Source organism: Lolium perenne, chromosome 1, assembly GCF_019359855.2.
Source record: "Lolium perenne isolate Kyuss_39 chromosome 1, Kyuss_2.0, whole genome shotgun sequence".
NCBI lineage: Eukaryota > Viridiplantae > Streptophyta > Magnoliopsida > Poales > Poaceae > Lolium > Lolium perenne.
In genome coordinates, this window is record NC_067244.2 from 205,147,227 (window position 1) to 205,168,017 (window position 20,791).

The 20,791-nt window shown below is 50.5% G+C and overlaps 1 protein-coding gene across 2 annotated transcripts; it reads right to left on the reverse strand.

The window, feature by feature from the left end:
* Positions 1-1,700: 1,700 nt before the first annotated feature.
* LOC127320559 (calcium-dependent protein kinase 16) lies at positions 1,701-19,741 on the reverse strand. Of its 2 annotated transcripts, XM_051349829.2 has the most exons (8): positions 18,936-19,741; positions 17,275-17,418; positions 17,041-17,193; positions 16,810-16,925; positions 16,441-16,608; positions 2,388-2,618; positions 2,113-2,291; positions 1,701-2,037 (listed from the first exon to the last, which is right to left on the reverse strand). In XM_051349829.2, the coding sequence occupies exons 1-7, from the start codon at positions 19,603-19,605 to the stop codon at positions 2,142-2,144; spliced, it is 1,632 nt and encodes a 543-aa protein (XP_051205789.1). In that variant the 5' UTR covers positions 19,606-19,741; the 3' UTR covers positions 1,701-2,037; positions 2,113-2,141. The 2 variants fall into 2 exon arrangements, with proteins under 2 accessions (XP_051205789.1, XP_051205788.1); XM_051349828.2 differs by having other exon boundaries at positions 1,701-2,291.
* Between the last annotated feature and the right edge of the window lie 1,050 nt (positions 19,742-20,791).

The window sequence follows — 20,791 nt, forward strand, 5'->3', positions numbered from 1 at the left end:
GCCGTGCAGTCGTGCAACTGGTTACCGGATGAATGATGCTCTGCATATAATTGCGCGATATGTTGGTTTGGTAGATTTAAGAATTTGGTTTGGTAGACGAGCGTTACTGATGAGTGAAGCTCTCCGACTGCACAGCGCAGAGGATTATGTTGCACTTATTTACGGCCCCTTTAATTCAAAGGAATTTTAAAGGATTTGACCCCTTGGAAAATATTTTTGTGTTGGAACTTTCTTCAACAGATACATTCGCTCCTCCATTTCTGGAGCAAAATATCCGTCGGATCCAACCTAAGGTTAGAATTCATTTGATTTTTCTGCGATTTAAACATATAATTGATCCAGATCCATGTAGTTTTTTTTTAATCCTGTAGGATTCAAAAAGGACATGCCACTTCAATCTTGTGGTTTTCATGTTCCTGTATTTTGAGAATTCTCAAATCAAGGAATTTTAGGGATCTTAGGACTTGTTTGGTCCGCATGATAGGCAAAACTTAGGAACAGGGAAATGATAGGATTGCAATGGCACGCCCACTACCATCCTACAGAAATTCATATGAACGATTCCATCACCGGCAGAGTAAAAGATTCTAAAATAAGAGCTATGAGCGGATGTTAGATTTTCTATAAAATCTAGTGAAAAGAATTACTTAGAAAAAATTCTAATGGAATTGATCCTAAAAATCTAACAACCATCAAGGAAAAAATATAGGATTTAATACTACAAATTTCATTTGCAAATCTTTAAATCACCTGAGGAAAAAAAAAATGTCAGTTGTTTTGATCTCGTCTGGTTAGGCGCACCATACTGTAAAAACGACGTCGCACTGGAGTTGTCATGGTAGTTGAGATGGGCTACGGGGTAAAAATAAGTGCGGTTGGTGTCTCGTTTGTGTCGTTTTGTATGATTAGTGATCAGTTACAGCCACCAGATGTACTACTACCTTAATTGATGGTTGAAATCTATGGTTCCAAAGGTAGAAATGTGCTGGAAAAGCGATTTACAGAAGAAAGCAGTTCCAGCAAGCACTTGATCTTCGGTTCAAAGGTTTGGTGATAAGATGGATACTAGCCCTGCTTTTTGTTTCTTCGCAGTAAAGGGGAGAAAGCTTGGCGGTACAACGTTTATTTGACCACCTTTACGTGACATGAACACTCACTTCAGGATATCTGCACTGAAAACTCAGCTCTACCTGACAAACTGTGGCAGGAACCACGTGACTTAATTACAATCCAGTACATTTTTTTAGCTAACCAAAATGGCTGTTGCCATGAGAAACACGGCAGATTTAGATCAAACCAGTACCTGTTACATTACATCTACCGCCTGTTTTGGAGTGATAGGGCCAAAGTAAAGCTAAACGAGCCGCTTGAAAACAGTGGTAGCTGAAGCTCAAGTGTAAAGACCACATGATTAGTCAGCCAAACGGGGAAAGTGTCAAATAATTTCCAATGATTTTCAGAATCAATGGCCCGAAGAGCAGTGAGGTTTAGACCCACCACACCAGGTTTCTACAAATACATGAGCAAGGCAAACTTCTCTGAATCCTAGTGTGACAAACTGCAGTCTGCAGACTACCCTGATCCCGTTTTGGCATGCAGTTGAACTTCCCAGTTTCAGACTACTGGAACAAGCAGTGTCCCCCATCAGACAATCTAGTGCAAGACTGAAAACAGAACGGCACACATAGGGTAGCACTGTCTACACAAGTTGTAGCTACATGGAGCCTCTTTGTTCTTTTCTCCTGGCAATATGCTGTTTTGGTACACAGTTGAAAGCAAAGCTGCACTAACACTCATTGAGCTACTAGGCATATCTAATTCTTGAGCAATTACACATGAATCCAATAAGCCAACAAAGTGCATCTGAAGGAAACAACAAAATATTGTACAACACTTGGCATCAGGTACAGCAAAAGGGGATATATCAGTCAGGGAGCAAGCAGGCGCACACAGCGGTTGGTGCATCATTCAGTGCAAGCTCCACAGCGATACCGGGAAAGCTACTTACACGAGTAAGCCAATCAGGAGGGAGTCTATCTAAATTTCCGCAAAATAATCATTAGAGAAGGAAAGAGGGTCACTGCTTAGTGGGGGTTGGAGAGCCAGACTTACATGACCAGAGTAAGATCACCGTCTGCAATTCACTCATTTCCCATCTTTACAGATCCATCCTTGATAAGCCTTATGCTAAGGCTATTGAAACGTCCTCTCGAATAATGCCGTGATGCCTTTCTCCAGTCTGTGCCAGTTTTCATCATTGCTACGAACTCTTCAAAGCTAATTTTGCCATCCTGCGGAAACGATCAAAGTAGATTTTTAGTAAAGGAGAGGGATACTATCCAAAAGGTTGCACCTTCCTTTTGGTACAAATACAAATGAACCTCCACCTTGTCAGTGTCAACTTCTTGCAATATGTCCTTCACCACTTCTGTGATATCACCTGCCCCATCCTCCACCAGGGCCTCCTGAAGTTCCCCAGGCTCAATAAAACCATCGCCATCCTTATCAAAAAATAGGAAGGCCCGCCTAAGGTGCTCATCATTCGCCATCCTTTGTAAATGAAGCGAGACAGCCAAAAATTCACCATAATCTAGTGCTCCTCTACCATTTGTATCCACCTAATTTCCAACCACAAAGACCAGATATTAATATTACACAAGTCAAGCAATTTGGACTACCTAATTGTTGTGGGTATACTTCATGGGTGTACCATCGACAGTGCCTAGATCCGGCAAGCCCGGGTGGCCCACAGATGGTGATGAGGCATGTGGCCCATCGGGCGGCCCAGTTGCTGTTGATCATGAAGGAAGAAGTCCAGCCCAGGATCAGCAGGCCGGATCCGTACCGACCTAGGAGTGACCCGGATCCAGGGAGGCCCATGAGGAACCCGGATCCAGTACGACGTGTATGGAAGGCGGATCCGTGACGTGCACGGCAAGATATTGTACCGTAGCTAGGCTATCTGTAATCCGGCTAGGACTCTCCATGTAAACCCTAGATCCGTGCGCCTTTATAAGCCGGATCCCGGGAGCCCTAGAGGCACAACCACAACTCATTGTAACAACGCGAAAGCGCCCAGATAATACCAGACAAGCAGCAGTAGGCCCTGTCATCGTGCAGGTGTTCCGAAGCTGGGTAACTCGCGTACCACCGTCCCGTGTGCACTCCGCCCTATGGCCCCTACTTCTTCTCCCCCTCGTGAGGATCCCTCCTCCGAGGTACCGTCGATTAGGCAACGACAGTTGGCGCCCACCGTGGGGCTGTGGCGTCCGGAGGCCGGAACCGGCACGGTTCCGCCATGGGAAGCAACCACCACACAAGACCTGTGGGGCGCGTCCTTTACGCCGGAAATCAGCCGATCGTCACTCCGGATGAGTGCTGGAATCCGGCTAGGACAAACCCCGTCAAGCACTCCATCGTCCCAATTGGCGGCATTCACATCTTCATCGGGAAACCGTCGATTCCGACGGAAACCCACCGGTAAGTAACGCAGACGCGACCGCCGCAGAGCTGGACGCTGTCGCGAAGATCCGATACGAGATGCAGGAGCTTCCCAAGGAAGATTCCGCCTCGGATCCGGAAATTTCAAAGCCCACCCAATCCGCCCCCGAGCAGAAACAAAGGTGGAAGACCAATGCGAGATCCGCCCGGGTTTCCCAGTGTTAGAAAAGCAAAGGTGCCACTTCGTACACTTCTTGGCCCATACCGCCGAACCGCCCTCAAGAAGACGGAGTTGGTCCCGAGCAGTAGAGGCACGGAAGCGGCGCAGATCCGGATCAGGCTCACTTGTCGGAGAAAGCGAAGCTCCGGTTGAAGAGTCGATTTTGGGCAATCGAGCCCAATTTCCGGCGACACCCCGTCCACGGAATCCGATGACTTCGTTCGCAAGATAAGGGAGTACGGATACGGCGATCAGCAAGTCGACTCCGCCCGGCCCAAGCGAGGTTCTCGCAACGGTAGCGGCACTGGGACAACCGGATCCGGAGACCAAGTCGGCCAATCCGACCCCCAACCATCCCATCAAGGATCTCCAATGTCTCGAGTGCGACCCCAAAGGGATTCTCCCTCGGAGGAAATCTTGTCGGCGAGAGGAGGTGGCCGCGCGAGCGATTCTTAACACACCTATAACCCCGGCGACGCCGCAGATCCGGAGGCCCTAGAGACCGCCGAGAAGGAAATGCTGGCCACGGCCAAGAGGCTCGCCGATACCGAAGCTGCGTTAAGGATAGGAAGGGCAGATCATGCGGCACGGACGGAAAACTTCGAGAGACAGGGACCGCGAGATTGCCGCCACACTCGAGCGGGTCAAGAGCATGAGGGCTGAGTGGGAGGTAAAGATGACCTATGCGCAGCGGAGGCCGATCGAATTGTTAGAGAAGCAATTCCGCCTCGCAGAATACCCTTCAACACGCCCGCAGATCACCACTACTGGAAACTCCAAAGGACAACATGCGAAAGGCGGAATTGTCGAAGAAGAAGGACGAAGAAGTTGATATCAACTATCTCCGCACACTTGTCGCTTCAAAGAATGCAACAGCAGAACAAGGCAGATACTTCAAGCAGTTGGAATCCAATCCGGATAATCGTGTATCTACCGCGCAGAAGGACGATGAATCGCACACCGGATCGTCGGAGCGCAGAAGAAGGGCCAGGGAGCACCCAAATCCGATCCCCGTTCCGTCGCGTACGCCTCCGTCGGATCCAAGGAAGGGAAAGGACGCGATGTACTCCGGAAGAGACAAATACCGCAACCCCTCACCTCCACCCAACGGTTACCCGCGACCCCCTCGCCGCCTCGTAGTCCGCTCGGAAACACCAGGCCCGTAGGGCATGGTGCGCTTGTTATCCGCGATAACGTGCCGCCAAGAAACAGAACAGAGGAGCGCTCGCCGAACCTCGCCGGAATCGTAACAATGTTCATGAGCCCGAGCCCAGGAGGAGTCGGAATGAAGATCGCGGTCCGTAGCCTCGCCGGAACCGCGATCCGTAACCTCGTCTGAGCCGCGATCCGAGAACCTCGCAGAGCCGGGACCCGTAGAGCCTCGTCGGAGCCGTGACCCGAGCCTCGCCGGAACGACCGGGGCAGCGGCGCGCCAAGGCGAAGGCAGCCACGGAGCCGAGTCGGCACCGGGAAGGCCGAGGAGATTCGGATGGCGGAAGCAAGAAGTCGACCGCCCACCTCGCAGTCTCTCACCACCACCTAGCGGTGGCGGCGGAGGTGGAGGCGGAGGCAATGGCCGGAGATCTCGCTCTCGCTCCAAGTCTCCTCGCCACGGCTCGCGCGACGCGCGGACCGCCTTAACGAGTACGTAACCGACTACATTGGTCCGAAGTGCTTTGGCGGGATGATTCGAGAGGAACCAAAGCCAAGGATGAACCTCAAGCTACCCGGAAATACGAAGCATTATGATGGCACCGAAAGGCGGATACCCGGATTGAGGATTACTACAATCTTGTAACCTTCGCCGGAGGAACCCCTAACATCGTCGCCGCATGCTCCGGTTGTACCTTGTAGGTCCGGCCGGATACCGCTCGGCGACCTCGAGAAGAACTCCATCTTTGGCCGGTTCGACTCCGAAGAACGCTTTTGAGAAACACTTCGTGGGCACCTACAAGAGACCTGCCACAACAAGCGACCTACGTGCTTGCATCCGTAAGAAGGGCGAAACATCAAGGAATTTCCTTACCCGATGGTTGGCATGCGTAAACGAGTGCGAGAACGTTGACAACCGCACGGCAATGCACGCCTTCATTGGGGGCTTGCGGCGAGGAGGATTGTCGCGACACAAGCTAACCCGCATGGTCAATGCAAATCAACCGACGTTGGATGACATGATCACCATCGCTAGCGATCACACCGCCGCCGACGACGACGCAGCGGTGATCTCGCAGCCACAAAGCAATCCCCCGCACCAACAAAAGAAGAACCGTGACAACGGCGGCAGCAAAGCAGCTCATAAGCGCAAGAACCACGATGACCGTAAGAGTGGCGGATCCGAGATGGTCGCCATGGCGTTTCAACGCGGAGGTCCAGGAGGCGAAGAGGACGCGGACGCGGAGGCGGAGTCGCAGGGTCAAGAAGCATACCTCCGAGGTCACCGCCGCCGATCCCGCGCACCGCAAACCTATGAGGAGTACAGAGACATGCCCCGCCTCGGCCCATCCGGATCCGGTGGAAGTCCACTCATACCAACCGCAACCGCAAGTGGGTCAATGATCTAAAGAACGACCCGAGGCCGGATACAAACGCGCCGGAAGCACCGCCCTCGCGGAAAAGGTGGCAAGGGCAAGAACAAGGACAAGGAGGACGATAGTTCCGAGGCGATGGATGAGGATGATAACTCGCCGGATCCCAAGGCGGGATCCGCAGGAAAATCCAACCCATTCGACAAAAAGAGCGTGGGGGCTTACCACACTTTCCTCGGAACCCCAACAAGACGCGCCTCCAAGTCGCCTACCCGGATCCCGAACGCCATAGTTCCGGCCGTGCCGCGATACGTCGTGGTCGGAAATCCCGTGCACATTTGATCGGAAGGATCATCCCGCAATTGTGCCAAAGGAGTGCTACGCCTTGGTTGTAAGTCCCCGCATAGACGGGTATGACTTCTCCAAGTGCCTCATGGATGGCGGAGCTAGCCCGAACATCATGTACTGGAGACTCTAGAGCGGATGAACCTCACCAAGGAACAGCTCAAACACAAAGACCACCGAGTTTCATGGCGTGGTTCCGGTAAGAAGGCGAACTCCTACAAAGATCACACTTCCCGTGGCTTTTGGCGATGTTCATAATTTCCGCGAAGAGAAGATCACGTTTGAAGTTGTGCCCTTCAAGAGCTCCTACCACGTCATCTTCGCAGGCCCACCTACCACAAGTTCCACGCAAGAGCGTGCTACATCTACAACAAGCTCAAGATTCCGGGTCCTAAAGGTATGATTACCGTATCCAGGAGACTACAAAAAGCTCATGAGTGCGAGTTAGGCGAAGCCGCCTTCGCAGTAGTCCGTGATATCCAGGAGAAGAGTTGAAAGGCTACAGAGCCGCGGTGGATCCGACTAAGATGCGACCACCAAGAAGCAAATCTCCGAGAAAAACCTCCTTCAAGCCCGCGATAGAAACCAAGAAGCACGACCTCATCCTGTGTGACTCTTCCAAGGTGTTTCGGTCGAGCCAACATGGACCCCAAATAGGAAAGCGCGCTCGTCGAGTTCCTCCGCGCTAACATGGATATCTTCGCATGGCAACCTTCGACATGTCCGGAGTACCTAGGGAACTCGTGAGCACTACCTCAACATAAATCCGGGGCCAAACCGGTGAAGCAAGCTATGCGACGCTTTGGAGATAAGAAGCGCCGCGCCATAGGAATGGAACTAGCAAAGTTACTAGAAGCAGGTTTTGTAATAGAAGTTATCCATACCGATTGGGTCGCGAATCCCGTCCTTGTACCCAAAAAGAACACCGAAATACTAAGAATGTGCATCGATTACTACGGCTTGAACAAACATTGCCCGAAGGATCCGTTCCCCTTGCCGCGCATTGACCAAGTCATTGATTCGACGGCGGGGGCGGAACTTCGTGTTTTCTTGATGCGTATTCCGGGTATCATCAGTATCCGGATGAAGGAATCCGACCAAAAGGCGACTTCATTCATTACCCCCTTTGGTACTTACCGCTATGTTACTATGCCTTTTGGTTTGAAAAATGCGGGTGCTACTTACCAACGTACGATGCGGCGGTGCACGAAGGACCAAATTGGCCGAACGTGCACGCTTACGTCGACGACATCGCGGTCATGACCGGAAAGGATCCGACTTGATCGGCGATCTCACGAAACCTTCGACAACCTCCGCGGGTACAAGATGATGTTGAATCCGTCGAAGTGCGTCTTTGGCGTGCCAGTAGGAAAACTCCTTGGCTTCATAGTCTCTCACAGAGGCATTGAGGTTAACCGGAAAAGATCAAGGCAATCTGTGCATCAAAAGGCCAACTTGTCTCAAAGATGTGCAACGACTAACCGGTTGTGTTGCAAAAGAATCGCAGGTTTGTCACCCGTCTTGGCGAGAAGGCACTACCTCTCGTACAAGCTTGAAGAAAATGCAGACAAATTTGTCCTGGGACGACGCAAATTGATGCAGCCTCTTCGAGGGTTGAAGGAGATACTCACCTCCCGCCTATCTTGGCAGCTCCAGAGAGTCGAGCCAATGCTCCTTTATCCGGCAGCTACCAACAAAGTCGTCACCTCGTCATCGTGGTGGAGCGAAAGGAAGAAGGTCATGAATATGACGTCCGAGAGACTGTCTACTACATCACGAGGTGTCGACGGAATCAAAACAGAGATATCCTCACTTTCGAAGCTAGCTTATGGCGTGTTCCTAGGCACGGAAGTTGAGGCATTATTTCCAAGAGCATCCAAGAATGATCGTGAGCAAGGCTCCGCTGTCAACAATTCTCAACAACGCCGACGCAACGGGACGTACGGCTAAATGGGGCATCGAATTATCCGCCTTCGACATCGCTTACAAGCCAAGGATTGCGGTAAAATCTCGTGTTCCGGCAGATTTCGTTGCAGATTGGACGAAGCTCCGGATGCAAGTCCGGAGCCGGAACCGAAACATGGGTCATGCACTTCGACGGATCCAAGCGGCATCAAGGCTCGGGAGCCGGAGTCACCTGAAGTCCCCTACCGGAGAAGAATTGCGATATGTTCTGCAGATCCACTTCGAAGCTACCAACAACATGGCGGAATATGAGGCTCTACTACACGGTCTGCGCATCGCTAAGGAAATAGGGATCAAGCACATCATATGTCGTGGAGATTCCGACCCGGTGGCACAACAAGTAGCCGGAACCCGGAACGCCGGAAATTCCGTCATGGCGGCCTACGAGACGAAGTTGACGAGATTGCCAAGAGCTTCCTCGGATACGAAGTCAAGTACGTCGGGAGAGACGATAACACGGCGGCGGACATGCTATCCAAGCTCGGATCCCAGAAACCAATTCCGCTGGCATTTTCCTGGAGCATCTCCGGATACCCTCGATTAAGGGCGCTAACCGGAAAACCCAGAGGTGGCGGTGTCTCCGGCTAGGGAAGTGATGGCTATCATTCCGGCTGGACCCGGCCTTTCCTGGACTACCTCATCGATCGAAGTTGCCGGAGGACGAGGTCCTCGCACGACGTATCGTCAGCGAGCACGAACCTACACAATAGTTGATGGACAGCTCTACAAACGAAGTGCGGCAGGGGTATTTCTTAAATGCGTCTCCAATCAAGATGGCATTGAAATCCTCGAGAGAGATCCACGCAGGGATCGGGCATCACGCCGCTCCCGGATCACTCGTTGCAAAAGCTTTTTCGGTTAGGTTTCTATTGGCTTACGGCTAAAGAAGACGCCGATAAAATAGTCAAGACCCGCCGAGGTTGTCGCACTACGCTACTCAACCAAACGCTCCGGCCCAAGAGCCGAAGACCATACCTATCACCCGGCCATTTGCGGTCCGGGGGCTTGATATGGTTGGTAAGTTAAAAATCATCTCTGGCGGTTTTGAGTACCTCCTGGTCGTCGTTGACAAGTTCGACAAATGGATCGAGGCTAAGCCGGTGAGAAAAGCCGACGGTGCTACGGCACTAAAATTCGTCTCAGCCTCGTGATGAGATTCGGCATCCCGCACAAAGATAATCACGAGATAATGGCACGAACTTTGCTCAAGGAGAATTGAGGGATTATTGTGAGACAATGGGGATACGATCGGACCTCGCATCCGTGGCTCATCCACAGTCCAATGGTCGAGTTGAAAGGGCTAACGGCCTAATATTATCGGGAATTAAACCACGCCTTGAAGGACCGGCTGCGACGAGCAAATGAGCTTGGGCCGATGAGTTGGAGGCTGTTACGTGGAGTTTACGAACTACCCCTAACGAGATCAACAGGGTTTACCCCTTTTTCCTGGTATACGGATCCGAAGCCGTACTTCCCTCCGACATCATCCACGATTCACCGCGAGTTTCCGCCTACAATGAAGAAACAATGACGAGGCAAGACAGCTATCTGTGGACCCGATCGAGGAAGCTCGGAACTTAGCAGATCGAGATCCGCCATCTATCGACAAAAGCTCCGACGTTATCACGGTCGTCGAGTTCGGAAACGCTCCTTTATGGCAGAGACCCGGTCCTCCGCCTTCGACAGTGAAAGACCATAAGCCGCAATCTCCATGGGAAGGACCCTTCGTCGTTAGCAAAGTGCTTCATAACGGGTCGTACTACCTTGTCGATTTCCGCGAGTTAAGGGATAGACTCGCTTAATCCGGCACCTGGAAACGCAAGCGTGAGGATCGGATGACATCTACGATGAAACAGATCGCCCTTGGAATATCGCACAGCTACGTCCTTTCTACACTTAGCATATTTTTTCCGAGTTATAAACTACGTAATAGTTATACATGATCAATGAAATAAAGCTTATGGTTCACTCTTTGAGTCTTTTACCTCCTTTATTTGTTCATTTTAGATCGTGTATGTTTTTCCGACTAAAACCGCAGAGCTGGATATTTCTGCCTAGGCGTGTATGAAAGTTGTGATTTTCAAAATCGTCCTTTAGGACGTAAGCTTAAGTTTTTCGATTAAGTTGTTATCTCGTTGCGAACTCGTGGATTCCTAGTAGCGATTTCCGGCACCTATGCTTGGGGGCTTGTTTCCGCGGTTATGGACGGATCGCCATTGGGCTTCGTCGCCGGCGGCGAGCGTTTCCGGCTAAGGTTTTCCGGCTCGTGGAAGGTCAAGCGGGCAAGCCGGAAAATAACGAAGTCGCACTTGCTTTCCGACATAAAACGAAACATGCACATAATATTTAACGGATAGCAGGATAAGTGTTTCCGCCCATGCATAATTGTTTCGTTCCTAGCTACTTAAGAATTTAAAGTCTTATTACAAACCCTCGCCGGGGCCAAAATGATGCATTGTTTTTCCCGCAGAATAAAAGTTTTCACTCCCCTTAGCGGAGAAGTCTTGCCCTCTGGATCTTGTTCCTTGGCGCCTTCGGCCGGAGAAGACACGTCTTCTTCACTTTCTTTTTCTTCGAGGCGGCGGTCTTGGTCTTGGGTTCCTCTTGGGGAGCATCCTTGAGCTGGTCCAGTAACCGGGCTCCGGATTCCGCAGTCGCGCCTTGGCGTCGAGTTCCTTCGAAGTTCCGCTTCTAAGGGCTCGTCGGCGGCGAGGACGACCTTGTCGTAGAATTCCTCGTGCCGGATCTGCGCGCGATACGGGTGTCGTAGCCGCTCACCGCATCCAGTAGCGCCGACATCCGCATCCTGGGAGGAACGCCCGTGGTCACTTCATCAAGATCAAGACCCGGAGTATGTGCTAGGCACATGGTCAAGGCCATTGCGCTGCGCCTCGGGTGAAGATGCTTGCAGATCCGTCACCGGCTCTCGGCAAAACATCCATCTTACCAATAAGCTTGCGCACGTCGCAAGTGCGGCTCCTCTTGATGTTCAAGTTATAGCATATTTTGCGGGAGGCGGAGATGAGATCCTTGCGATCATCGCCGCGAGTTGCGAGAAGGTCGTCCCGTGGGAACAAATTCAGCCATGTTCCGGGTACCCAAGCGGCTCGCATACAAAGATAATCGGGATGTAAGCACGCAATTTGAGCGCAAAGTAAAAAACAATCGGAGCAAATATCTTGGCAAGGTTCCGATATCATACCCAAGATGTTCTCATTGAGCAAGTCCCAGTGTTGCTCCGCCGTCTCCATAAATTTCCGGAGTCCATTGAGCTCTTTTTTTGCCTCTGATGGTCTCATTGTCGGCATTCTTTTTCGATTCCAGCTCGCCCTTCTCCCCGATATGCTCGGAGTTTTTCTCCGCCGATTGTTTTTCGGCCTGCTCCCTCTTAAGTTCCGCTTCCTTTAGCTTCGTCTCCAACTCTTGGTACGAGGAGCGCAGGTTCTCAAGTTCGATCGAAGCTGTTGCAAGGGAGGAGGATGCGCCTATAATGGCATAAGTTAATAGCAAATTTGAAGTCGGAATTTGGTTAATGACGAAGAAGGCGGAAACCAACCTTGGGCGTCCGCCAGTTGTTTAGCCAGTTCCGCATTCTCATCCTTCGTGGTCGGATATTTTCCGCCCGACTCGAGTAACGCGGCGCCGCAGTGGCAATGTTCTTGTGCGGCTCGTAGTGCGGCGCTGCTTGTTCTGTAAAATTTAAACATGCAGGAGTAAAATTCCGCCCGTAGCGGTGGTTTCTTTAAAAGCATCATTGCCGAACTTTTCCGCCATAATGCTTGGGGGCTCTTGGTCCATTCTAAAAACTTTCCTAAGTAATTTTTCTCTAAGCATTTAAGCGCTAACTACTTTTTGAGTTTCCGCCTACATGCTTGGGGGCTCTTGGGAGTACCTTTTGCTTGCGAGATAAGTTGATCGCAGAATCGGCCAATGTTTTTCTTGAAGTCCCGGATTTCGATGTCCCGGAATCCGGCTTCCCTGTGCGTTGTTCGGCATGGCGTTGAGTAGGTCTTGTTCAAGCTCCCACTTCTCCGCCTCGAACGGCTTGTTAAAAAACTTGGTGGCATACGCCTTGGGGGTGGAAGTGGTGTCGTGGGATCTCCGAAGTTCTTCGGAAAAAGGACCATGTCGCCGGCGCCCTCTCCGGCCTTCTCGGAAGTGACTTCCGCCTCTCCTGGCCTTGTGTTTCCGCCTCTTCTTGGGCGGGGCCTTTGGCCTTAGGATCTTCTTCTTACGCATGCCCGCCGCTAACCGGAATTATTTCCGGTGGAGTGTTTGCGGCAGGTGGGGGAGATGGATCGGCGGAGGTGGCGACGGTTGAGGAGTTGTGTGGGAAGCGCTTGGTGGAATCGGAGTAGAGGGACCAACGGCGGGAGATTTCTTCAGTACTTCGTGATGGGCTCTGGCTGGTGGTCCGCGTGGCGGCGGTTTTCGGATTCCCGCAAACAAGTGAAAGGGTTTAGACAAGAAATAATTTCGCTAAGTAAAAATCGCATCATGCTCGGAAACTCACGGGGCGCCGGGGATGATGGGGCGTGTGCCTTGGCCAGCCGTCGAGAGCATCCTTAGACGCGCACGCTCCGCTTTCCTTGAGTCTAGCGGAGGTGGTTTCGTCGTCTTCGGCTTCTTGGCGGAGGCCTCGCCGCCGGCTCCGGCCCGTGAGCGGAAGCCTTGGCGCGGGGGACGCTTTGTAGGTCGAGGGCCGCCTTGCGGGTGCCCGGTCCTCTTCCTCCTCGTCGTCTTCGGAGCCTCCTCCGCCGTGTCGCCGGTAACGGGGACGCGAATGATGGTGCGGAAGTTGTCCTCCGCCAAAGTATTGAGTGGAAGGAAAATGAACGAAGTTAGAGTTATCCTTGTGAAGTTTGAAGCAACGGAAAGAACGAAGCACGGAGGACACCGATCGTTCGTGTAGATATCCTTGAATGCAGTTCCGGGACCCGTTGGCCCTCGGAATCTTCACCGGCGTCTTGAACCTTCTCTTCGAGAGAGTCGGCGGAAGATCGTGGCGGGTAACCGGAGAAGATCATCCGCCCCAAGATAAGCGCACATCGTGCGCGCGTTGTAGCGTAGAGGCTGGATTCTCCGGAAAACCAGCTAAGTGTGAGCTGGGCTCCGGTCGATCCGTCGTGGACTAGCCGGGGAGATTCTCCGCGCGGCCTTTTCCAAGATCGGAGTCGGGGGCGAGTGAAGGGACGAAGCTCCGGCTTGCAAGTTCTTCCGGGGTTCGTTGACGAACCGAGGCAGCCTTCGTGGACTTCCGGATCGAAGCATTCTTCTCATAGAACCATCCGGCATTCCAAAGACGGACGGATTCATGCGAGTCGTGGGGAGGATACATGCGGTTAGGGCGGAGCATAAATGTCATGCTTCCGCAGTTCACCATTGCTTTGTCCTTGGTTTCTTTCTTCACCCGGAAAAAGAATTGCCACAACTTGACATCCTGGCCGGATCCCAAGATGTCCTTCGCAGAGAGTCACGAAGTTGGACAAGAGAAGGTATGAATTGGGGCAAATGTTGTGGGGCCGGAGCCCGTAGGTGTTGAGGATGGAGAGGAAAAATTCCGAACAAGGGAGTGAAAGACCGCGTTCCACCCAAGCCTTGGTCATGACAACTTCTCCGCCACGGCAGGGGGCGTCGGAGTCACGAACGAAACTCCGGTGTGTGGAGATCATTCCCTCGCTCGGAGCTCTCTAAGCTCCACGTCGGTAGTTGCGCAAGGCCACCATTGACCCCGTTCTCCTTCACGGATCCGGGCCTTGGACGCCCTCTTGTTTTCCGCCTCCTGCACCTTTGCCGCCATCCGAGCTTGTCCCTCGAGTTCTTCTTGGAGCTCTTGGAGGGTAGGGATCGGCTTGGAGCGGTCTGGAAGATGCGGAAAAAGGTTGAGCTAGTCCGATGTCGGAAACATACGGTGGCGGGAATGATATAGGATCCGGGCATATGGGTTCTATTTGGTTGGGATCCGGCTACTCGAAGAGCTACCGGTCAGAGTGACGATTCGAGTGGCATGCTTCCTACCGCACCCATACAAAGTGTCCGAGTACCCGGATCACTAAGCCTATCTTCTACACTAGGTTGTCTTCTACAAGTCCGGCGTACTTACCGCTAATGGCGCGGTGGTGCGACGAACTCCGACGGAAGATGAGGTCGTCGAACTTGAAGGAAATCGGCCCGCGTGACCACGAATCGGCGGCGGAGTAAGTTTCCCGATCAAACGTGAGAATCTTGGAGCGAGGGAAGCCTTGGTTCGGCGGCACTCGAAGTTCACCGGGCGAAGTTCGCGGAATCAAGATCTCGGCGGCGGCGCGGCGCGAGGAGGAAGACGATGTGGTGAGAGGGGGTGAAAGAATGAATTTTACCGGGCCGCGGGGTATTTATAGGCCGCGCTCGGAGATTCGGATCCGGATCCAACGGTGGAAACCGAACGGTCGCGCCGTTGGATGGATGACACGTGTTTAGGTCAAATGCGGTAAAACGACGTGGAGGTAACTTAACCATGCACTCGAAAATTCCGGTTGAAGATTTGCATCTGCGAAACTTTAGCGCGGGAAATGAGGAAGTTGTGCGCGGGAAATACGGAACTTCCGTTGTTAAGCATGATCTCGAAGATGAAGGATTTCCGAAACCGTTAGAGTCTTTTAAGATTCCGGGTGATTACGTGAAGATAAGATTGGCTTTCGTTCAAGCGAGGAGTAACCGGAAATGTTCTTTGGAACGTCGATGGATGAAGTCCCTCGGGATGGGAGCATTTTCCGGCTATAAGTTGGAAAAAGAAGAAAATGCAAAGTTGGAGCTCTTCAAGTTTCTCCGCGTTACCAACGTTTGCCGGAGATCATGATGGACCAGCAAGACGGAGACTGCCGGGAAACTCGGAGAACTCGGGGGCTCTTGTTGTGGGTATACTTCATGGGTGTACCATCGACAAGTGCCTAGATCCGGCAAGCCGGGTGGCCCACGAGAGATGGTGATGAGGCATGTGGCCCATCGGGCGGCCCGATTCGTTGATCATGAAGGAAGAAGTCCGGCCCAGATCGGCGGGCCGGATCCGCACCGACCTAGGAGTGACCGGATCCGGGGAGGCCCATGAGGAACCGGATCCAAAGACGACGTGTATGGAAGGCGGATCCGTGACGTGCACGGCAAGATATTGTACCGTAGCTAGGCTATCTGTAATCCGGCTAGGACTCTCCATGTAAACCCTAGATCCGTGCGCCTTTATAAGCCGGATCCCGGGAGCCCTAGAGGCACAACCACAACTCATTGTAACAACGCGAAAGCGCCCCGGATAATACCGGACAAGCGACGGTAGGCCCTGTCATCGTGCAGGTGTTCCGAAGCTGGGTAACTCGCGTACCACCGTCCCGTGTGCACTCCGCCCTATGGCCCCTACTTCTTCTCCCCCTCGTGAGGATCCCTCCTCCGAGGTACCGTCGATTAGGCAACGACACTAATTTTCAACATAAATAGTCCAGTCTTCTCATGGACCGAAGAGAACCACAAAAATGAAGGCTAATAATAAATAATTAGCAAGTTCATTCCTCTCTATATGTACAATCTATATAAATCAAAACTTCAGTCAAATGTTAGCCTTGAGGCTCTAGATCTTCATAAACAACATATGAAGTGAGTAGAAATGTAGAATAGACAAGTCCTTAGTAGAAATGGAAGAAAGGGTTGAGGTTATATCCTTTATTCCCTATTGCTATTTATTAAGGTCCCAAGAACCAAACAAATGCAATAAGAGGGACCAAAGTTACTTCCACCATGTGGTAGACAAAAAATGTCAATATATTTTACTGCATTAATGGTTGATGGAACAACATAAGAACTATGTACCATGCACAAATTTTAGAAGCAAATAAAGTGATTCAGCATGGACAGTGATCAAAGATAGGGACTCGCTTAATCTGCCTGAACATTTTAACAAGCAAGGAAAGCACTTACAGCTTCTACTAACATTTGTACTTCAGATTCTGCAAGGTGAGAACCGAATTTTGCGATCCCACTCTTCAACTCTTCATATGATACTATACCATCATTATCGGTATCCATCACCTTGAACATCTCCTTTATGTCCTCAACTTCTTCAGCTGACAAGTGGTCAGCAATAACCTACTCAAACAATTTTCATCAGTACAACATATTTTCCATGTAGATTGAGAAAATAATACTCCATCCAGCCCTAAATACTTGTCACAGATTTAGGCAAAGATGTGTCTAGATTCATTGAACCTGCGGCGAGTATTTAGTGCCAGAGGGAGTAGTAATATCAAAGGAAATTAGATCTGATTCATGGGAGAAGAAAATCCAAACCCTTAGTGCTCTTCTTTTGAATCTGTTCATCCTTGAAAACTGTTTCAGCCTTGACTTTACAATGTCTCCAAGAGGAACATTTGGAGCTTTCTTGGCATTTTGAAGCCATGTATGCTCTGCAAGAACAGAAATCAAGGCAGATGGTGATATTTCATAAATCTGAGAATACTGAAAGTAGCATAATACTGTGCTGTTTTAAAAAACTTAAGAGATATTGAAGGTACATCTTACCAAGAACTTGCTTTGCCGTTAGCCTGATTTTCGGATCAGGCTGAAGCATCTGTCGAACAAGATCTTTAGCATTATCAGAAACATGGGGCCAGGGTTCTCTCTTAAAATCAATATTTCCACGAAGGATAGCTTGTGCAACTCCTTGTTCAGTCTCTGCAATATAACCTGGTAAGACAATTTGCACGAGAACAAAGCTAAAGGATAAAAGGTTCTCATAAAGAAAAGGCAAAGTACCAGCCCAAAATGGAGGAACGCCGCATAATAATATATATAAGATAACACCAGCACTCCATATGTCGATTTCAGGTCCATAGTTTCTCTTGAGCACTTCAGGAGCCATGTAGTAGGGACTCCCCACAATTTCAGAAAACTTCTCGCCTGAACATCACATAGTGGCGCGATATATAAGGTTTAAATATACATCATACATACATTTCACAGGGAACAATTGAGGGTGTATGACAGAAAACAAAGAAAATCATCAAACCATCAATTTTCCAAATGATTTGAATAATGCAGGGAGCAATATAATAAAGTGATGTTTGAGGGCTTTCCTGTCATACAGAGTCACATTGCAAATCCGACAACACTATATAAGGAGAAGGATGTTACATATTTGAGATGTCTTATATATTCCATTTTCCTACTGGTACACTGCTGCAAGAAAATCTGTTTTCGATCCTATAAAGATGGATCCTCTATACCAACAGCCAGATGCCAAGAAAAAAAGGAGAGAGCGCCAGATTGGGCAATAAAGAGGTGCTTCCTGGAAACATTTGGGATGCTTATAATCAACAGCGAAGAAATCAACAACAAAAATCGACAACTCACTTTTATTTCTATAAGCAAGTTAAATGTATCAACCTCAAGATACACGTCCATAACTTATAATAGGTTGGTTGGCCCACACATACATGAAACTAAGTGTCTGTACTCTGTATTGGTAGCATGAATGCGATGTGGTACACGAACAGGGGGATAATAAAATCAGTAAGGTTCATGCCGTCTGCGTAGTGTGAAATGTTACATAACAATGAATCAAGAAGAGAAATGCCACAGAAAAAAAAGATAGATCTACTGGATAATAATGATTCATGTGGTTCAAACTTTATAATTTTCAACCAGAGGACAAGAGTGTAGAATTGTGCCCACTTAGTTAGGCGACATAAAGGAGCACAACTGTATTGCTTCAAGTATCATTCAGCATATTCATCATGATCAGTATGAATTCCTACAACTAACCAATACTAGTGTTGCAAATGAGCTGCTTATAGATAATGGTAAGTCTACTAACAGTTGCAAATGAGCTGCTTATAGATAATGCTAACTCTACTAACAGTTGCTTCCCTGAACCTTATTTCAGATTGAACATTGAATCAGTATACAAGATAACAACACCTGTTATGGACTATAAGGGAAACAACATTAGACTATATTTGGCAATAGCTATGTGACGCCTACTCCCACTATTTTTTCCCAAATCCTCAAAATAGCAGTGAACCATGGCCCAGCAAGTCAACCTAGCATCTAAGATTCCAGCATCGGAACTAGCAGGACAATCTGCAAGAGGCAACTACCAAGAGATTCGATTCGAGGCCCGCAGAAGCAAAAGCACGAAGCTATATTGAGCTACCGAGTACAGACATGTCGAATTTGTAAGAACAAAAGGGATATGTCTAGAAAGTCCTACCAAAAAGAGAGAGAGAACCACCAAATTCCCGTCAGATTACGCAAGCACGGAAATAGTAGCGCTCAGCTACAGCAACGACCACTAGCGAAAACTCCACCCAGAAACGGCCACCAACCCGGAACACGGATCGCGCAAAAGTCCAAAAGTGCGGCAAAGCAGTTCGTCCAAATCACGGGGGTGGATGGATCTCGGGCCGGGGGCTTACCGGGCTTGAAGAAGATGGAGAGGCCGAAGTCGATGGCCTTGAGCGGGGAGTTCTCCTTCTTGTTGGCGAAGAGGAAGTTCTCGGGCTTGAGGTCCCGGTGTATGACGCCGTGGTGGTGGCAGAGCTGCACGACCTCGACGATGGTGCGCGTGACGGCCGCGGCCGCGCGCTCCGTGTAGTGGCCGCGCGCGACGATGCGGTCGAAGAGCTCGCCGCCCTCGCAGAGCTCCATGACGAGGTGCACGGCGCCGTCGTCCTCGCAGGCCTCCCGCAGCGCCACGATGCTGGCGCTGCGGGGCAGGTGGCGCATGATGGCCACCTCGCGCCGCACGTCCTCCACGTCGACGGGCGTGCGCAGCTTGCGCTTGGAGATGGACTTGCAGGCGAGCAGCTCCCTGGAGCCCCGGTCCATGCACAGGTACGTCACCCCGAACTCGCCGCGCCCCAGCTCCCGGTCCAGCGCGTACTTCTCGTCGATCCCGCCGCTCACGTCGCGGCCTTCGTCGCCCAGCACCGACAGCCGCTTCTTCTCCCCCGCGCCGGTGGCGGTGGCGGTGGCGGCGCCGTTGCGGGGCTGGTGGGGCTTCTTCTTCCCGGTGGAGGCGGGGAAGTGCGAGGACGCGACGTCCTCCCGCGCCGCGGCCGCCGGCGAGCGGCAGCAGTTGCCCATGGCCGCGCGAGATCCGGGGTGGGGACGCTAGGGTTTGTACGGCATTGGGCACCGCGGTGGGGTGGGGAAGGAAGAAGAGGAGAGAGGACTGTGAGGGAGAAGGTGGGCTAGTACTGCTAGAGCTAGAGAGAGTAGACGAGACCTCTGTCGGGTATAACGGTATAGAGAGTCGTGGTGGGGGACGCGTAGCGGAGGACAAAGGTGGGGAACATTCCCACGTGGCGTTGTGTTGGGAGCCCGATGGGTGGCTGGTAGGTAGGCCCGACAATGGAGTTGGGACCTTGGGGGGAGTTCGGGGGTGGTGGTCGTCGACGAGTTTGACCGGATTCGGCTACCGGAGTTTCGACGGGCGTGGAGGCGTGGATGTGGACACAAGGATCAGAGCATCCGGCGATATAAAACCAGGCGCATCAGCCATTGTTTAGTGCTCAATCGGAAAGATTCTGTCCGAATTTTGTGGTATACGGGATTTTATACGAAAGGCTGGTTATAGCATATAGTATCTCGATAGTATAGTGGATGATATTATAGAGTAGTATCATAATCTTCTAAATTTATTGTTTTCTAGAATTACAATACAAATATGTGTACAAGATCTATTTAGCACTAACTTTTCTCGTAACGTGCGTTATGATACCGTATCTATATGGTAGTCAAATTCTATCTCTCCTCTTTAATTATATATCACATCAGTATTTTTATGAGCCTAAGATGCATGATACTATCTAAGATACTAACACTATGGCCAGCCTAATGTACCCTCCCTCCGTTTATTTTATCTAGGGAGCGACTATGGATTATTGGAATGAGAAAGCTTATACGCCTAGTTCTTACTTGAATGACGGTTGTCTAATCGCAATTACAACCCACGTGGAAGGCATGTGTTACTGGAAAAAACTGAGTTACAACTTACAACTCCCACGTAACTATGTTTAATTGCAAAACCAGCTCAAATAAATGTTTAATTCCAAAAATCTGAGTTGCAACTCATACATAATCAGTAAGTAACTGGAAAAATTCCAATTGCAATTCTCGTATAGCTCAATGTAACCCGTGTGTAACCCAAAAAAAAATCTCACTTTCAACTGATATGTAACTCTGACGTCAAATCACAATGCACATGTAACTGTTATAAAGCTAAATGTGAATTAGCGAGAAAATAGAGTTGATTGAGGCCTAACTTAAT